At 36.1% G+C, this 14,069-nt stretch overlaps 1 protein-coding gene across 1 annotated transcript; it reads right to left on the bottom strand.

Annotated features, from left to right (window-relative positions):
- Positions 1–502: 502 nt before the first annotated feature.
- lurap1 (leucine rich adaptor protein 1) lies at positions 503–13,856 on the bottom strand. The gene is made up of 2 exons (XM_083567686.1): positions 13,112–13,856; positions 503–2,823 (listed from the first exon to the last, which is right to left on the bottom strand). Exons 1-2 carry the CDS (start codon positions 13,316–13,318, stop codon positions 2,182–2,184), a joined length of 849 nt encoding a protein of 282 aa, XP_083423812.1. The 5' UTR covers positions 13,319–13,856; the 3' UTR covers positions 503–2,181.
- Between the last annotated feature and the right edge of the window lie 213 nt (positions 13,857–14,069).

Here is a 14,069-nt window from a genome sequence, read left to right as displayed (position 1 = left end):
AAAAGATGCCACCCTGGCTGCCAATGTTGCCTATGACTAAATCCGTCAACGCCAAGCTGTACTCAAAACAAGCTTAATACAGAGCTCTACACTGATTAGTAGCTTGCATATAACATAGTTGAGTAAAAAGTAGAATATTTGACTTTAAATGTAGTGAAGTTACAGTAAAAGTCTCCCCAAGCGGAAATACTTAAGTAAAGTACAGATATGCGAAAAATAAACTATTAAGAGAATTACATTTACTTCATTACTGTCCACCCCTGCTGAACAGTCATATGCACAAAGACACACACATACACACACTGACAGTAGTCATGGAAACTGTTCCTGGAAGCACAGCCATTATTAGCATTCAGTGTGGGTGTATGGGAGAAAGAGAGAGCAACTTCCAGTGCATCGGGAACATTAATTCTCCCCCGTATTTCTTTACTATACCAGATCACAATTTCACAGCTTTTCAGACATGTATGTTCCAAAGCACAAACTTCTTAAACTAACCGACTTGGGTCAGACATCACCATTTATTAGGTAACATGTTAAATGTCAAATAGTATTTATAGCCTCTTTACATAAAACTATTACAGAAGTGCAGTTCTCTTTGCATAAGTTAAACAGGCAAAACCACATCCAGCGGCACTAATATTGGTTAACATGAAAATCAAAACTGCATTTAATTAATTCGTTTTTTCAAAAATTATTATTACTATTTCTTTAATGCAGAATTCACAGCAGTGTGACCACTCAAATACACAAACCAACACATGTTCATGCATTCAGATCTCTACATTCACAATCAGAATGATCTCACTACATTAATGGACCTCTATACTAACACATGGTTGCATAAGAGTTGGTCACAATGCTTTTACATTATCCAGCGTAAAATCAACAGGCCACATTTATCAGAATCGATTCATTACGCACATATATATTTAAAATCACTGATTATACATTTCATCATATTGCACAAGCATTTTCACATAGGTGCATATTTAACAGTTTAATGTTCACAATGAAATCATCCTGACTGCACGATGCTGTACAGATAAAATTTGCTCTTTGATTTTTTTTGTTGCTGTTTGTGGTGTCTTTACAAATAAATAATTTCTAATCTACCAGTACAGCAATATTTAAGACCTTTCATGACCTTCAATCTCGAACTTTAGTTATTAAACAGTTTTTTGCTAAAATAAGTAGATTTTATTCTCTTTTCTATTTGCATATTCCAACCTGGAGCCTGATAGTCTGAGCATTGGTTTTCCACAATGTACTGTTGCAAAAATAATATTAATATGCATTAATTGAATACGTGATATCAACCGATAAACAGTTCGATAAACTGATAAACTCGCTGTATTCTTTCTATTATATTTATATTTAAACTTCTATATAAATAGAAAAATATCACTATGTCTTGTGTTATTATAGCTAAAAACTTTGGTCCTCTCTAAAATACTTAATACATTTCAACTTGCAAATATTCCTATCTGAGTCTTTTGGGATTCAGAAAAATAAGAATTTATTATTTTTCTTATAATGATTATTTACCTGGTTATTTTAACTAAAGCACAAAAAAAAAAAAGGCTGAATTTATATTGGTCCAAAAAAAAAAAAAAGAGGAAATTCTAATAATCAACACTGAATATTAACATCGGATATTAACACTGAAAATGCTTGTGTTTATCAAACACTATCTGAAAAAAATATTTAAAGAAACTGGAGAAACTACTGCTAGACCAGATTCTACACTCACTCATAAAATGCTGCAATAAGCAATTCCCAGCTCCAGTCCTGGTGTTTACCTTTCGTGCATTTCCGCTAGTTTTTCTGCACTAACACACGTCCAACTTATCACATAATTACTAGGTCCTTCCTGAGTCGTTGTAAAAGTATTAGAACAAGAAAAGCACTAAGTTGTAACAAGGCAAAGCTATTCTAGCACCAGGCATGGGAATGGCTGAGCATGATAGATAAACATCTGTACAGATAAATGATTGTGAAGACAAATATAAACATCATGCTTTTTAAGCTTTGGCCCCTTGGGATCTTTGACATCATATCTCAGTTTAAAATTATGTTAGGATATACTTTGTGAACCGATCCAAGAGTAAAATCAGTCTGTCCGATGAGGCTCTGAAGTCCAAAATATAATCAGCAACTTTGGCGGGATCTTATAAACCTTTACAAAAATGTCACATCATCCTGTGACTGCACCCAGCGCCAGTGTGCGTCATACTCCAAGTGCACTTTGCCATTCATTTTGCAGCTTTCGAGCTCCACCTTGCCATTCTTATATATCTTACCCTTAGGACTCAAAGTCTTAGCCAGCTTCTCAGCAGCAAGAGCTTTGGGAGAGTCTGTGTCTTGTTTTAAAACTGCACTATCCAGGACACCAGTATTAACTCCATTACTCTTACTGGCTTCTTCTTGATTAGAGTCATTGTTGGAAGACCTTGTGTCATTGGTGGAAGGCCTCACGTCCTCTTTAGGGCCACTGGGTTTCATGGTAGCAGATTTAGAGTTGTCTGTGCACAATGGTGGGGCAGAGCAGAGCACAGACTCTGCCCCACTGGAGGTGCAGTACTCATCCAGATCATCAGCCAGCGTGTCCAGATAACTGCCAATGGAGATGTTGTCTAGCTTGTCATGAGGCTCATGTAGGCTGCTCCAGCTGCCTCCCAGGCTGTATTGACTGCCTGTCAGACTGCTACAGTGGCTGGTCAGCATGCCACGCTCTTCCATAAGCCATTTTGCTGCCTCGATTCCCTCGTGCAGTGCCACAAGTTGTTGCAGGATTTTCACATCAACCGCCCGAAGATGAGCCTAACATTATAGGAGACAAAAAAAAAGAAAATCCATTTAAATAGAAGACATGATGTTTCAGTGTTTTTGATACTAAATCAACACTTAATTCAGTGGGTTTATCAGCAGGTCAGTTAGTCTATTAGGGATGTGAATCTCCATAACTGAGGCTGATGTGATTCGCATCTCGATTCATAGTCAACGATACGATACATTAAACATACACATGCAGTTACCGATGTGATGCGATAGGATTCACACCTATTAAGATGCAGTGCGATCCGATTTTGATTTCATTCAACACAATGTTTCAGTGCAAAAAATATGATGTTAAGCAATTCTATGTAGTACAAATTTATTTAAGTACCTTCTGACTTCTAACACATGGCTCTTTCACAAACAGGCCTTTGTAGGGCAAAATAAAAAAAAATTAATAAAACAAAAACATTAAATAAAACCAGATGTTCTTTCCTGTTCTGTCTCCAGAAAGACGCAGCTCTACCTCTGCCATGTTAATCTATATTCTATTTGACTTTAATGACACTCTGTCTCTGTATTGTTGTGATAAATCATAATTATGTAGCAGCAGTGGTACTGAGAGAACACTTAGATTTGTTTTATGCTTTACAAAAAAGAAAAACGATCGTGATATACACTAGCTTCACTGTTCTTACCTGGCCCTCTTCTGCCGATCGTTTTCTCACTACTGCATCTAGGACACCGACGTATTTTGAACAGTGGGAGGTGAAACTCATACATTAGCCACAGCGGACTAAACACTGTATCTCATCTCTCTCTTTTTCTCTCTATATATACTATCACAATCTATCGCAGTATTATCTTCAGACCTTTTTTAAAGTTGTAGTACATCATTTATAACCTTTAATTTTACAAATAAATAATGTTTTTACCGATGCAAATATGTTAAAAAGTATATATCGTGATACAAATGGCAATATGATGCACACTTTTTTAAAACGTTGATTCACATCATTAACTTTTATGCCAATGAACAGACGCAAATCGATGAATCTTACCATCCCTACTGTCTATGATCCACAAGTGTATATGAATGTGTTCTTTCTAGTATTAGCATTTCTATAGTAATAGTATCCATTATTGTGCAGGAATATCCATTGTCTCTTTGTTCCACTTTAAACATAAGTATAATCAGTTAAAGTTGTGCCGTGTTCATTAATAAATTGAGGAATAAAACACTTTTAGACATGCTATTATAGAAAATCTATGTTTCATTATGCCACATCACACCCCCTGTATTTGATTCCTCTATCAATATGCCCTGTCATGTTATTCCTTACATATAAAAAGGTAATCTACTGCTCTATATCTATTTAAATCAGAACGATTTCACCAGCTGGTATACTCAGATTAGTAGTAATCCTAGTATGATTTTGGCTGTTATGCTGAAAAAAGGATCATTATAGTAAGTGCTTTCGAAATTTATGGATCCCTCTGACAACATCAGTTCTCTGTAGTGAACCTCTTCCAGCACTGGACATTATTTCTTAAATAAATAAATAGCAAGCATGCGGATAGTGCTACTTATACACTATATACACTTAGTAGCAGATTCTAAAATCTAGTGATAAAACCACAGTATGTGTGAAATTTATGAGGTGTAAAGGTTTAAAGTACATCTTATGAATATATTATAAAGCAATTTAGTAATAAACTCATTTGTATTATTTAGTCAGCTCTTAAATGGGCGAAGAGCTTTTAAAACATAGGAATAAAGTGCTATAACCATAAAAGCATTTATCTCACATTGAACCAGTCATGTAACCTCTCGAGGCTAAATCAATAAAGAGATAAAAAGAGAGTATTGACTGGCATTTCCAAACATTTGTAAACTAATGTAATATTCTCTGATCACATTTCATCTGCCAACACATTCAAGAAATCGTTTTTGTGTTTTTGTGTAAGGCAGATTGTAAATCTTGAAAATTAGGTTGTAACAGAGTTCTTATTCCATACAATGCAAAACAGGATACTCGAAATAAAAATATATAAACACTGTATGTACATGTGCTTATCATATTTATTTAGTTTTAGGTGTATTTAGTATTTAGTGTTTAGTGTCACTCTCCAGTGTTCTGTATTGTTTAAAGACTATAATCACACTCTTGATGTCACCCAAATGAGGATGGGTTCCCCTTTTGAGTCTGGTTCCTCTCAAGGTTTTTTCCTCATAACATCTAAGGGTGTTTTTCCTCGCCACAGTCGCCATGGCTGCTCATCAGGGGGTAAATACACATTGTTCACCTTAACTGTTAAATTTTGTGAAGCTGCTTTGAGACAATGTCTGTTGTGAAAAGCTCTATAGAAATAAACCAGAGCCATATAGTGTTTAATAATTAAATGACCGGGTTTGTATGATACAAAAACTGTACATTTAAAAGCTTACAATGAGTGTGTGTCTAAATCATGGGGATTCCTGGTCTGCTGGTAGCCATTGTGTAATCTTTGTAGTGCTAAATGTATTTTTATATCCTGCATTCACTGTTACTGAAGCTTTCTGTATTACTTAATCACTACAATAATGTTTTAAACCTGAAGTAAAAGTTAAATGCAGCAGATAGGTCTGTGTGCTTTCTGATTTAGTTTTAGTTGTAAAGATAGAAACAGAAGAGCAAAGTCAGATATGTTTGTGGTATCAGTGCTGGAGTATTGTACTTATGCTTTTGTAAATTTGTCTCACATGTAATGTTTTGGGTACATTGTGCATCAAAGATCAGTGTGACTGTGCATAAACAAGCCACTAACTGACCAGAATACAGATCATAAAATGAGCGCTTCGAGCTAGTCATCTAATGCTAGCTACAAACTTGTTGAAGATGAGAGAATTTAAATGTAACAGTATTAAGACAAGACAAATATATACACTTGATATCTTTAATATGTAAACTGCATACTTACTCTGTAGAAATATGATTTAACATATAGTATGTGGTTTGGCACATGGCCATGTGTAGCCTTAAATGTGTATTGACTTGCCACTCATAGAGTAATCCATGCAGTTCAGTAGAATGGCTTTCACAAGTAGCATCTAACAGTAACCCCACATCTTACATCCAGCAACTTTAAAGATGATTTCTGCTGTAATGTTCTCTGCTCTGCCTGCCAGAAGAACTCAACATGAGCTTATGTAATACAGATAGCTCAGTCTATAGCAAAAAATGCTAGGCATCTCTTTAGAGCTTCATGTTTTCCCTAAACGCTAATGCACTTAGGCAGCTCCCCACTGATATCCAGGCTGTTTTAGCTTATCTATAATCGCTGCCTTGCATTCTCAGCCAAATATCCTATGTTTTCCCATACAGGTAGCTGGTTTTATAGACAAGCACAAAGTAACGTCAATTTGAGTGTACGGTTCTAGCATTATATGTCTTTGAATGTGTTACTGAGTGAACAGTGAAACGCTAGTAAAATAAAAATCCAAAAATTCATTAGTAGAGAAGGAAAACACTAAAGATTCAGATGAAGAAGAAACATTGCCTTAAATGGTTTGTTACTGCATTATTTACTGCTGATGTCAGTATTTCTAATTACAGTACAAAAGAAACACATAAAAGACCACCAAAAATGGTGTGTTAGTGTGTGTGCTTACACAAATTAAGCAGTATTCATTGCTAAAAGCAACAAATTTCCTCATAATGATAGAAAAGTTTTCAATGCATTTGAAATAATACAGTGCTTTTGTTTGAAAATACTTCCTTGTGTTTACAAAAGTTATGATTAGAGTTAGAGGTGAGTGAAGGTACCTTTAAATAAAAAACTGATTCTGAATGAGATTCTGAACAGAGCGAAACAGACAGAGAAAACCCAAAGAAATGCAAAAAATAGAAGGAAACTGCAAAAAGAAAGGGGGGCATAAAGGGAGTCCAGTACCTCAGATTCATAGTCTGTGAAACTCGATTCCCAAACCAACACTAAATAACACTTTCCACTTAGCATTTGAAATTTAATGGTCTTCATCGCTTGAGTTAACTCCCAATGTGCTTTACATTAAAAAATACCTACTGTATGCTCTACTAAAATTCTCACCACAGTAAAAGTTTAATTAATAAAAAGGAAACTGTGCAGCTAAATCAGGGAACAAATTAAGTTATACTTCATGCCTGTATTAGTAATTTGCAGAACACAAAACCAGATTCTGAAGAGATTAAGATGATTTAATCATCATAATACATTTTTGTGTGCTTAATCTTTTGTATACACACATAGTAGTGCAGAACCTGGCATTTTGCAAGTCAGGGTGAAAACTAGGTAGAGAAATGCAAAAAGCAAGTAGAAATTAAATCCCAAGAGAGTCACTGTTGGCTTCTTAAAAAAAGCCTTTATTCCTTTACATTCTTTGAAGGTATTTGTCAAATAAATACATGTAATATAATGCAATGTAATTGATTGATTTGTAATATAATGTAATGAGTAATGTGCAGACAGTAAAGACAGCAAAACCAAAGACTGACAGAGAGAAAGAAACAGAAATAACATTAGAAGTGGTGGTGTTTGAGATGGGCTCTGATGACTGGATTCTTCTCTCAGGGTTTGGGTTTGGATCAGTTTGGCTCTATGCCTTAGTCTAAAGCAAATTCGAGCTGCCCATAAATTCACTTTTCTTCCTGGCTCAGCACTGATGTGGTTAAGTTCCCCTTCCCCAACTCTCCCTGCCTGCAATGAGTATTGTAAACCCACACGTGTTAAACTATATACATGAGTAATGTCTAGAAATATTCTGTCTAAGCCTTAAAGCTTTGCAGTCCTCCTTACTTGTGGTTCAACAGTAGTGAGATATAAATGATTGTATACATGGTATATTTTATCAGTATATAAAAATAAATATGGATATTAGTCAGAGTCTAGGATTATTAGTACAGTTCCGTCACTGTCGTCTGAGACAACATATTGCTACGTCTGGAGCAGACAGGGGGTGAAGGTTCTTCATTTCACAGCCAGACAGTTTCCATTTTTTCCATTATGGATCCAGGGCTAATCCCTGGAATTCTCATTTTCCCTGCTGAGGTGTTCTGCTCTGCTAAGTATCACACCACAGACCAGGGTCAAATGTGTTCATGTATATATATATTTTTTTGGTACACAATGTCCCTATACAGCATTAGCTGTAAAATCTTCCTATATACTGTAGATTTTTTGTTGAGTTACTGGTCAGAAAGTATGTCAGGAAGAAGGACAAGATAAAGTATGAAATACTGTTTTGCGCAAATATTACAGACTATATTACGTCTGTATCGACGTCACAGGCAGCCCAATGTCAAACTGCAGTCATCACGCTGCATGACTGGACATCAATCCCTGAATCCTTCAGCATATACTGTTTTCTCAACGTACTCTGCTGCACAGATACATAACACTACATTTAATTATGAAAGACAAGACCCTTTTCCGTGTAGCTGCACCACTTCGCTTATACTGTCTTTCATCCTCCATGCAATTACTTAGCACTTCTCATTGTCCCTATCGAACTAGAGTCATTGCTTCCATCTGTCTTCACACCATCCCCTGTGTTTTCCATCTGTGCAGCAGCGATAGATTAAAAAGGACAGGGAGAGTGGGAGTATGAAAAGAAAACACTTATGCAACACTTGCACTTATGCAGGACTTGCTGTCATATGTGTCACATAGTGCACAGGTGTTCAAAACACTGCTTTTGAAATTATTTTATCCAAAATATCTTTTTATTTATATTTTATTCGAAAAGAGTTTTAAGGTTTTGGTTAAGAAATGTAAACATTAAAAGCTCATAACATCAGCTTGTTCTGAGTAAAAGCAGACATCACATTCTTCAGGCCTTCAGCCAGTCAGGGGGTGAATGTACTGCAGTCACACACTGCAGCAAAACAGGCTGTCATATCCACAGAGCATGAGGTCTAAGTCACTGACAGCTAGCTCACCACTGCTTAGGACAAATATCATCTCTTTGTAGATAATCTCGCACAAACTGCAATCAGGCTCCCCTTTAACAGAAAGAGCATTGATCTAACAGAAATCGCTGTTGGCACTGAGTGAGTAAATACACTTCCCAAAGAAGGTACTCTGAAAGTGGATTTTCTCCACAGGCTTTTCTCGGGTGGTCAGTAATTTATATATTTGTCAAAATGCTCACATTCAGCTATCAACAGTTGGTCTGTTAAGAAAAGAACAAAAAATCCATACTGCATCTCAGACATTGTGATGTGTCTTAAAACCATTAACCAGAGATCAAAAGCACTCAGCATCTTCCTGCTTTGTCTAATAAGATTAAAGACACTCGTGGATGGCTCATGGTCCACTCCTGAAGGCATTATATTTTAGGTCTGTTTATATCCTTAGGTTTGTGCACATGGACTTCCTTTTTCCATTGACATCCATTGACATTGTCATTGTAAAAATGGTGGGTCTCTTTACTAATTTCTATATTGATCAAGTGTGATTGGCTCATGCTTCATCTCAAAAGCTCTATCTTTGGCTTAGTCTGACCCCCTGGCAAAGACAAACTCTGGACTCTGGTGCATTCATGGTGCCATCAATCTTCATAACCACCAGCCACAAAACAGCTCCAAAGCATTACTGAGCCACTGCTATATTTTACAGTGGGTATTCGTTGCTTTTTTCCGTGTATGCAGTTCACTCTTGTTGGCAAAAATTCAGCCAGTGTGTGCAAAAACATGCATTTCAGTTCCATCTGTTCACAACCCATGATGCCACTGAAGGGTTCAATGATGACTGATAAAGTTCTGATGCTACATCTAGTTTGACGCACTCAACTGTTCTTTTTGCAACACTTACAATCAGCATATAACTATAAACTATAAAATATTGGAAGGTTTTCCTCCTTCACCTCATGTTTGCTGTGCAGAGGGACTGCATGCTCATAGATCCTTACCTTCTATGCTCAATTCTAGGCAAATTTCCAACTATTTCAGACATGTGATTTGTTTTTGTTACAGTCAAACGGTCTTTAATAGCAATTTTTCAAAACTGCATATGTATCTTTTAATATTAGGTTCCTGCTTCGGTCAGGTCAACAACCATCTGTCTCTTTGGTTTGAACTTTTTGCAGCCCTGTTTTTTATGCAATGTTTTATGAAGTGATGGTTCATGCATACCATATTTAATGTAGGTCACAGAAATAGTATTTGTTGTGCAACAAAAATAAATTCCTTAAAAAGTGTGCGAGACGATTATGTCCTGCATGTGGATGACAATACATATCTCAAATTTCGCATCTTTGTACTGTGGATTTCTGGGGATACACCCATTTTATCCTGTATTTAAATTTTAATTATTATTACCTTTAGTAAATAATTGAACTTATAAAAAAAAGAATTATTATACGAATAAGAAAAAATATTAATAATATTGAGCTGATAATAATAAAAAATGTATACAAAATGTATCATGTATGATTATGATGATGATCATGATGATTATGATCATTCTTATTATTATAATTATATCGGTATTTCAACATGAATGTAAAGTCTCTAATGGCCTGCAGATCTTCTCAGCTTACCTTTTTACCCATGAATTAAACTGTAGTTCCTCTTCCCAGCTCTGCTCAGCACATTTTTATGTTTTCTAACAGCACAGTGCTAATATGTGAGGGAGTAAGAAACTGCACCATAGGTGAGAATGCACTGAAGAGGAAGCGTACTGGTAAAATGCAAACTGTCAGATAATTACCAAGCTTTTCATGAGCTGAGTCAAAACCAAACACCACAATTTGTAAAGACTATGTTCCACAAGATTAGGATTAAAAACCACTAATCTAAAACCACAACATGACCCGGTGTACAATACAACAAACAAACTGGAGCGGCAGAGATCCTTCTGATCTTCAAACAGCCTAATCAATACTGATGTCCAGACTAATCGAAAATAAGGCTGACAGATGCAATATTTATAATGGGTTTCCACTGGCTCTTGACATCTTTCCCACTCATTCAAGAGTATGGTAACATCCAGGGCTTATTTTTCTTTGAGCCATTTACCTGTAGAATTATGTGAGAATCTGATGGATCATGTGCATTTCGTTAGTTATTGAAAAACATTCTATGAATTAGACATTCTTTCCTTTTACAAAATGGATGTATGCATCCCCAGATTTCAAATATCTTTTGAAATATATATTTAATAAATATTTTATATTTATAAGCATTAATCCTATCAATGCACAAAAATATATAAATCACATTAAAACCAATTTTACATAAATTAGTTCTTTGCCGTTCTGAATCTGGTTTGATTATATAGTAATTATAGTATATAGTATTTCCTATTAAGTAGTACTGTAAGTATGAATGTATGTAAATCAGGTGTTGTATCTACAGCTTTGCAATGTGTAGAGCTGTGATACACTGGTGCAGAACAGTAATAAGTACTGCACCTTTTATTTACAGTATGTGGGTGGACTGGTTTGTGGAATGTGAGCTATATATATATATATATATATATATATATATATATATATATATATATATCCTATGTATATATATATAAGATATATAAGATGGTAAAGAAAGCAGCTCAGATAAAGACTGTAGATATCAATACATATATACCAGCTATACAAAATAAAAAAAAATTGAATGTCTACTTGTACAGAAAGGGGTTATGATTGGTGATTTTCGTATGTTTATATGAAATTGTTCATGTCAGGAAAATCCTTAGTTCAATCCCAGCCTAAAGGTTCATGCCACTATGTTTCACAAATGAGTTGCCATACTCTTCATTTCTTTCTATCACTATGGTGCAGACTAATCTCTGGTACAGACTTAAGAACATTACAATCTGCTTATTGTTTTTTATGTAACTCAACCCAGACATTAATTTTGTACAATTTACAAGTGGCTGTACATTTTGGTCAGCGATCATGGTGGTGTTCTTTAATTTTCTATATAGCCATCACAGCTGTGTGTGCATGAGGTGTATCTAGGTCATACACTAATTATAATCAATCATCATGGTCCTGTTCTTTAATATTTTCATACACGTAATGTTTTCACTTTCTCTCCAGTTGATTCTGATTCGTTTCCACTAACACCTCTTTGAATTTCATGTTTTGAGCCAGCTACAACATACTCCAGATTTTAGACTCTAAAATTAACTCTCAAGATTTTCTTAGCTCTTACTTCAACGCAATGACATTCATCTGGCCCAGAAACCCACAACTGCGCAGTCAAATAGTTTGATTTTTAAATAAAGCGTTGCTTCACCTTCGTTTGAAATGCCTATTGCTGTCTAATGCCTATATCGGCCTGAAAATCTGTTGTGAGAGCGAATGATTAACTGTGTTAACTAACACAGTGTGTACAATCCCTTATTTTAATGGGCAGATTCCCACTTAATATTGTAATGTACATATCCTGAAATAAATTATTATTCTCCATATTATTACGGTTAAATTTTTAATCCAGGAGGTTGGATTGCAGAGCCATGTGTTCCATAAGTGAGTCAGATCAATCAGAGAACCAAAATTGTCAAAGCAGAGTTAAAAATAATGTAAATAAATAAATAAAAAAGACAGGTGTCTACTTTGTACGATTCCTGACTAATAATTCTAGATAATATTAGCAAATTATAACACACTCACACATTGTGGCACAGAAGCATCCCAACCCATTCAGTTCTAAAGGATCTGTTGTTGCATGGCAACCTTGAGCCCTTCTGCTGATTCAACAGCAAATGGAGGCTGTGCTCCAACATGAGTATTCAACAAGAACACAGCTAACCTAGGGAAACCTCTGGTGTTTTGATAGTCCACTCTATACCAAGGTTGCAGGCAGAAAATGTGGCCCCCTCTGACAGGTTATTGCCTCTTATCCCCACTAACTTGCAAGACAGTGTTGGTTGCCTGGGATTCCCTTTGGACCCCAAAGGTCTTTTTTGGTGCTTGGACTGCTACCTTTACCCACATATGACTGAGAGCAGTCTACCATCCATACATCAGACCAGCGGTGGTTTTATAGTGGTCTTCCTCTTCTGATGAAAAGCAGATAGGATGGATGACAAGATCTAAATTACAACAGATGGGCTACTGGGCACATTTAATCCTGGTGTTCTGGTTGATGGATCTACTTTGTAGAGATCAGACTGGTATCTGAGACTCAACGGAAGTAATGTGAAATGTTTTCTTTCTGATTGTAAAAAGCTGTTAAACTGTTTAGTGCTGGTTGTAATCCGGATTGCAACTCAAATGAAAGCATTTTGTGCACAAAGTTTCATGCTGAAGAATAAAAACAGCCAGTAAGGATGCACATCAAGATACCAGACCAGACACTAGTCTCACCATCTCGACTTTGAGTTTCCTGATCTTCTCATCCAGTCCATGTTCCCCGCACTCTGCGCTCTCGTGCCGGATGACTTTGCTCGTCTCGCCGCGTTGCGCTGCTTCCTGCCGCATCCACCTGAGCAAACCTTCAGGCGTCTTCCTCCCTATCTTCACTTCCAGCTCCTTCAGATCGGGCACACATTCACTGCCACTAACTTCTTCCATGATGATGATAATGTGGTCTTAAAAAAAATAAAAATCAAGAACCGCTTTTCACGACGATTTCTAAGATCGTGTTGTAAGGTCGATGCTGGAAGGCTGGTTTCAGACCAGGATCATTCACACGCGCTTACAGAGCCCATTCTCACCACTCGTTCATCATTCTATTAAACGCGTTGCACCATTCACGATAAATGGCAAGAATTACGCAGTGACAAGAATAAAACAGTCTTCTGTTGATTTCTTTTAGATCTAATGTCCATCCTCAGGTGCGCAGCAGCAGCAGCAATAATTACACCCTTGTTAGTTTAGCATCATATGCCAGTAGAAAAGCGGATTAACAGCAAATGGAGAATTAATAATGTCTAAAATCTGATAGGAAATCACTAATCCTCTGAATCTGATGGTCAGTTGCTGTTGTGCCCCAGTGCAGAGTGAGAAGCCAAGACGCAAATTCCACCTGCATGACAGCCAGAGCTGAAAACACTCACATACACTGCACTGAGTTAATTACCGTATACCTCCTAGTATAACCCCACCCTCTATATCTCTCTCAACAAAAATTAAATACTACCGTAATCACACACAAACATACTTTTCAATTAGAGCAGTCCTTCTCAAATAGTATAATAGTAAAATACAATGTTAATAAAGTTATTCTTTGTTGTCAGTTGATCAATATTTCTTTCTTTTTGTTTTCTTTAATGTTAACAAAGATACAATGTTATGCAGAGGTGTACTTATAACAGTTTTATAG

This window comes from Silurus aristotelis (genome assembly GCF_946808225.1).
Source record: "Silurus aristotelis genome assembly, chromosome: 2".
NCBI classification, from domain to species: Eukaryota; Metazoa; Chordata; class Actinopteri; order Siluriformes; family Siluridae; genus Silurus; species Silurus aristotelis.
The sequence above is the reverse complement of the archived record's forward strand: the minus strand, read 5'-3'. Positions and strand labels throughout refer to the sequence as shown.

Coding starts and splice junctions, on each gene's coding strand:
- lurap1 (XM_083567686.1), bottom strand. CDS start 13,318: ATGGAAGAAGTTAGTGGCAGTGAATGTGTGCCCGATCTGAAGGAGCTG. Junction 2,824..13,111: donor GGAAACTCAAAGTCGAGATG/GTGAGACTAGTG, acceptor CTATAATGTTAG/GCTCATCTTCGGGCGGTTGA.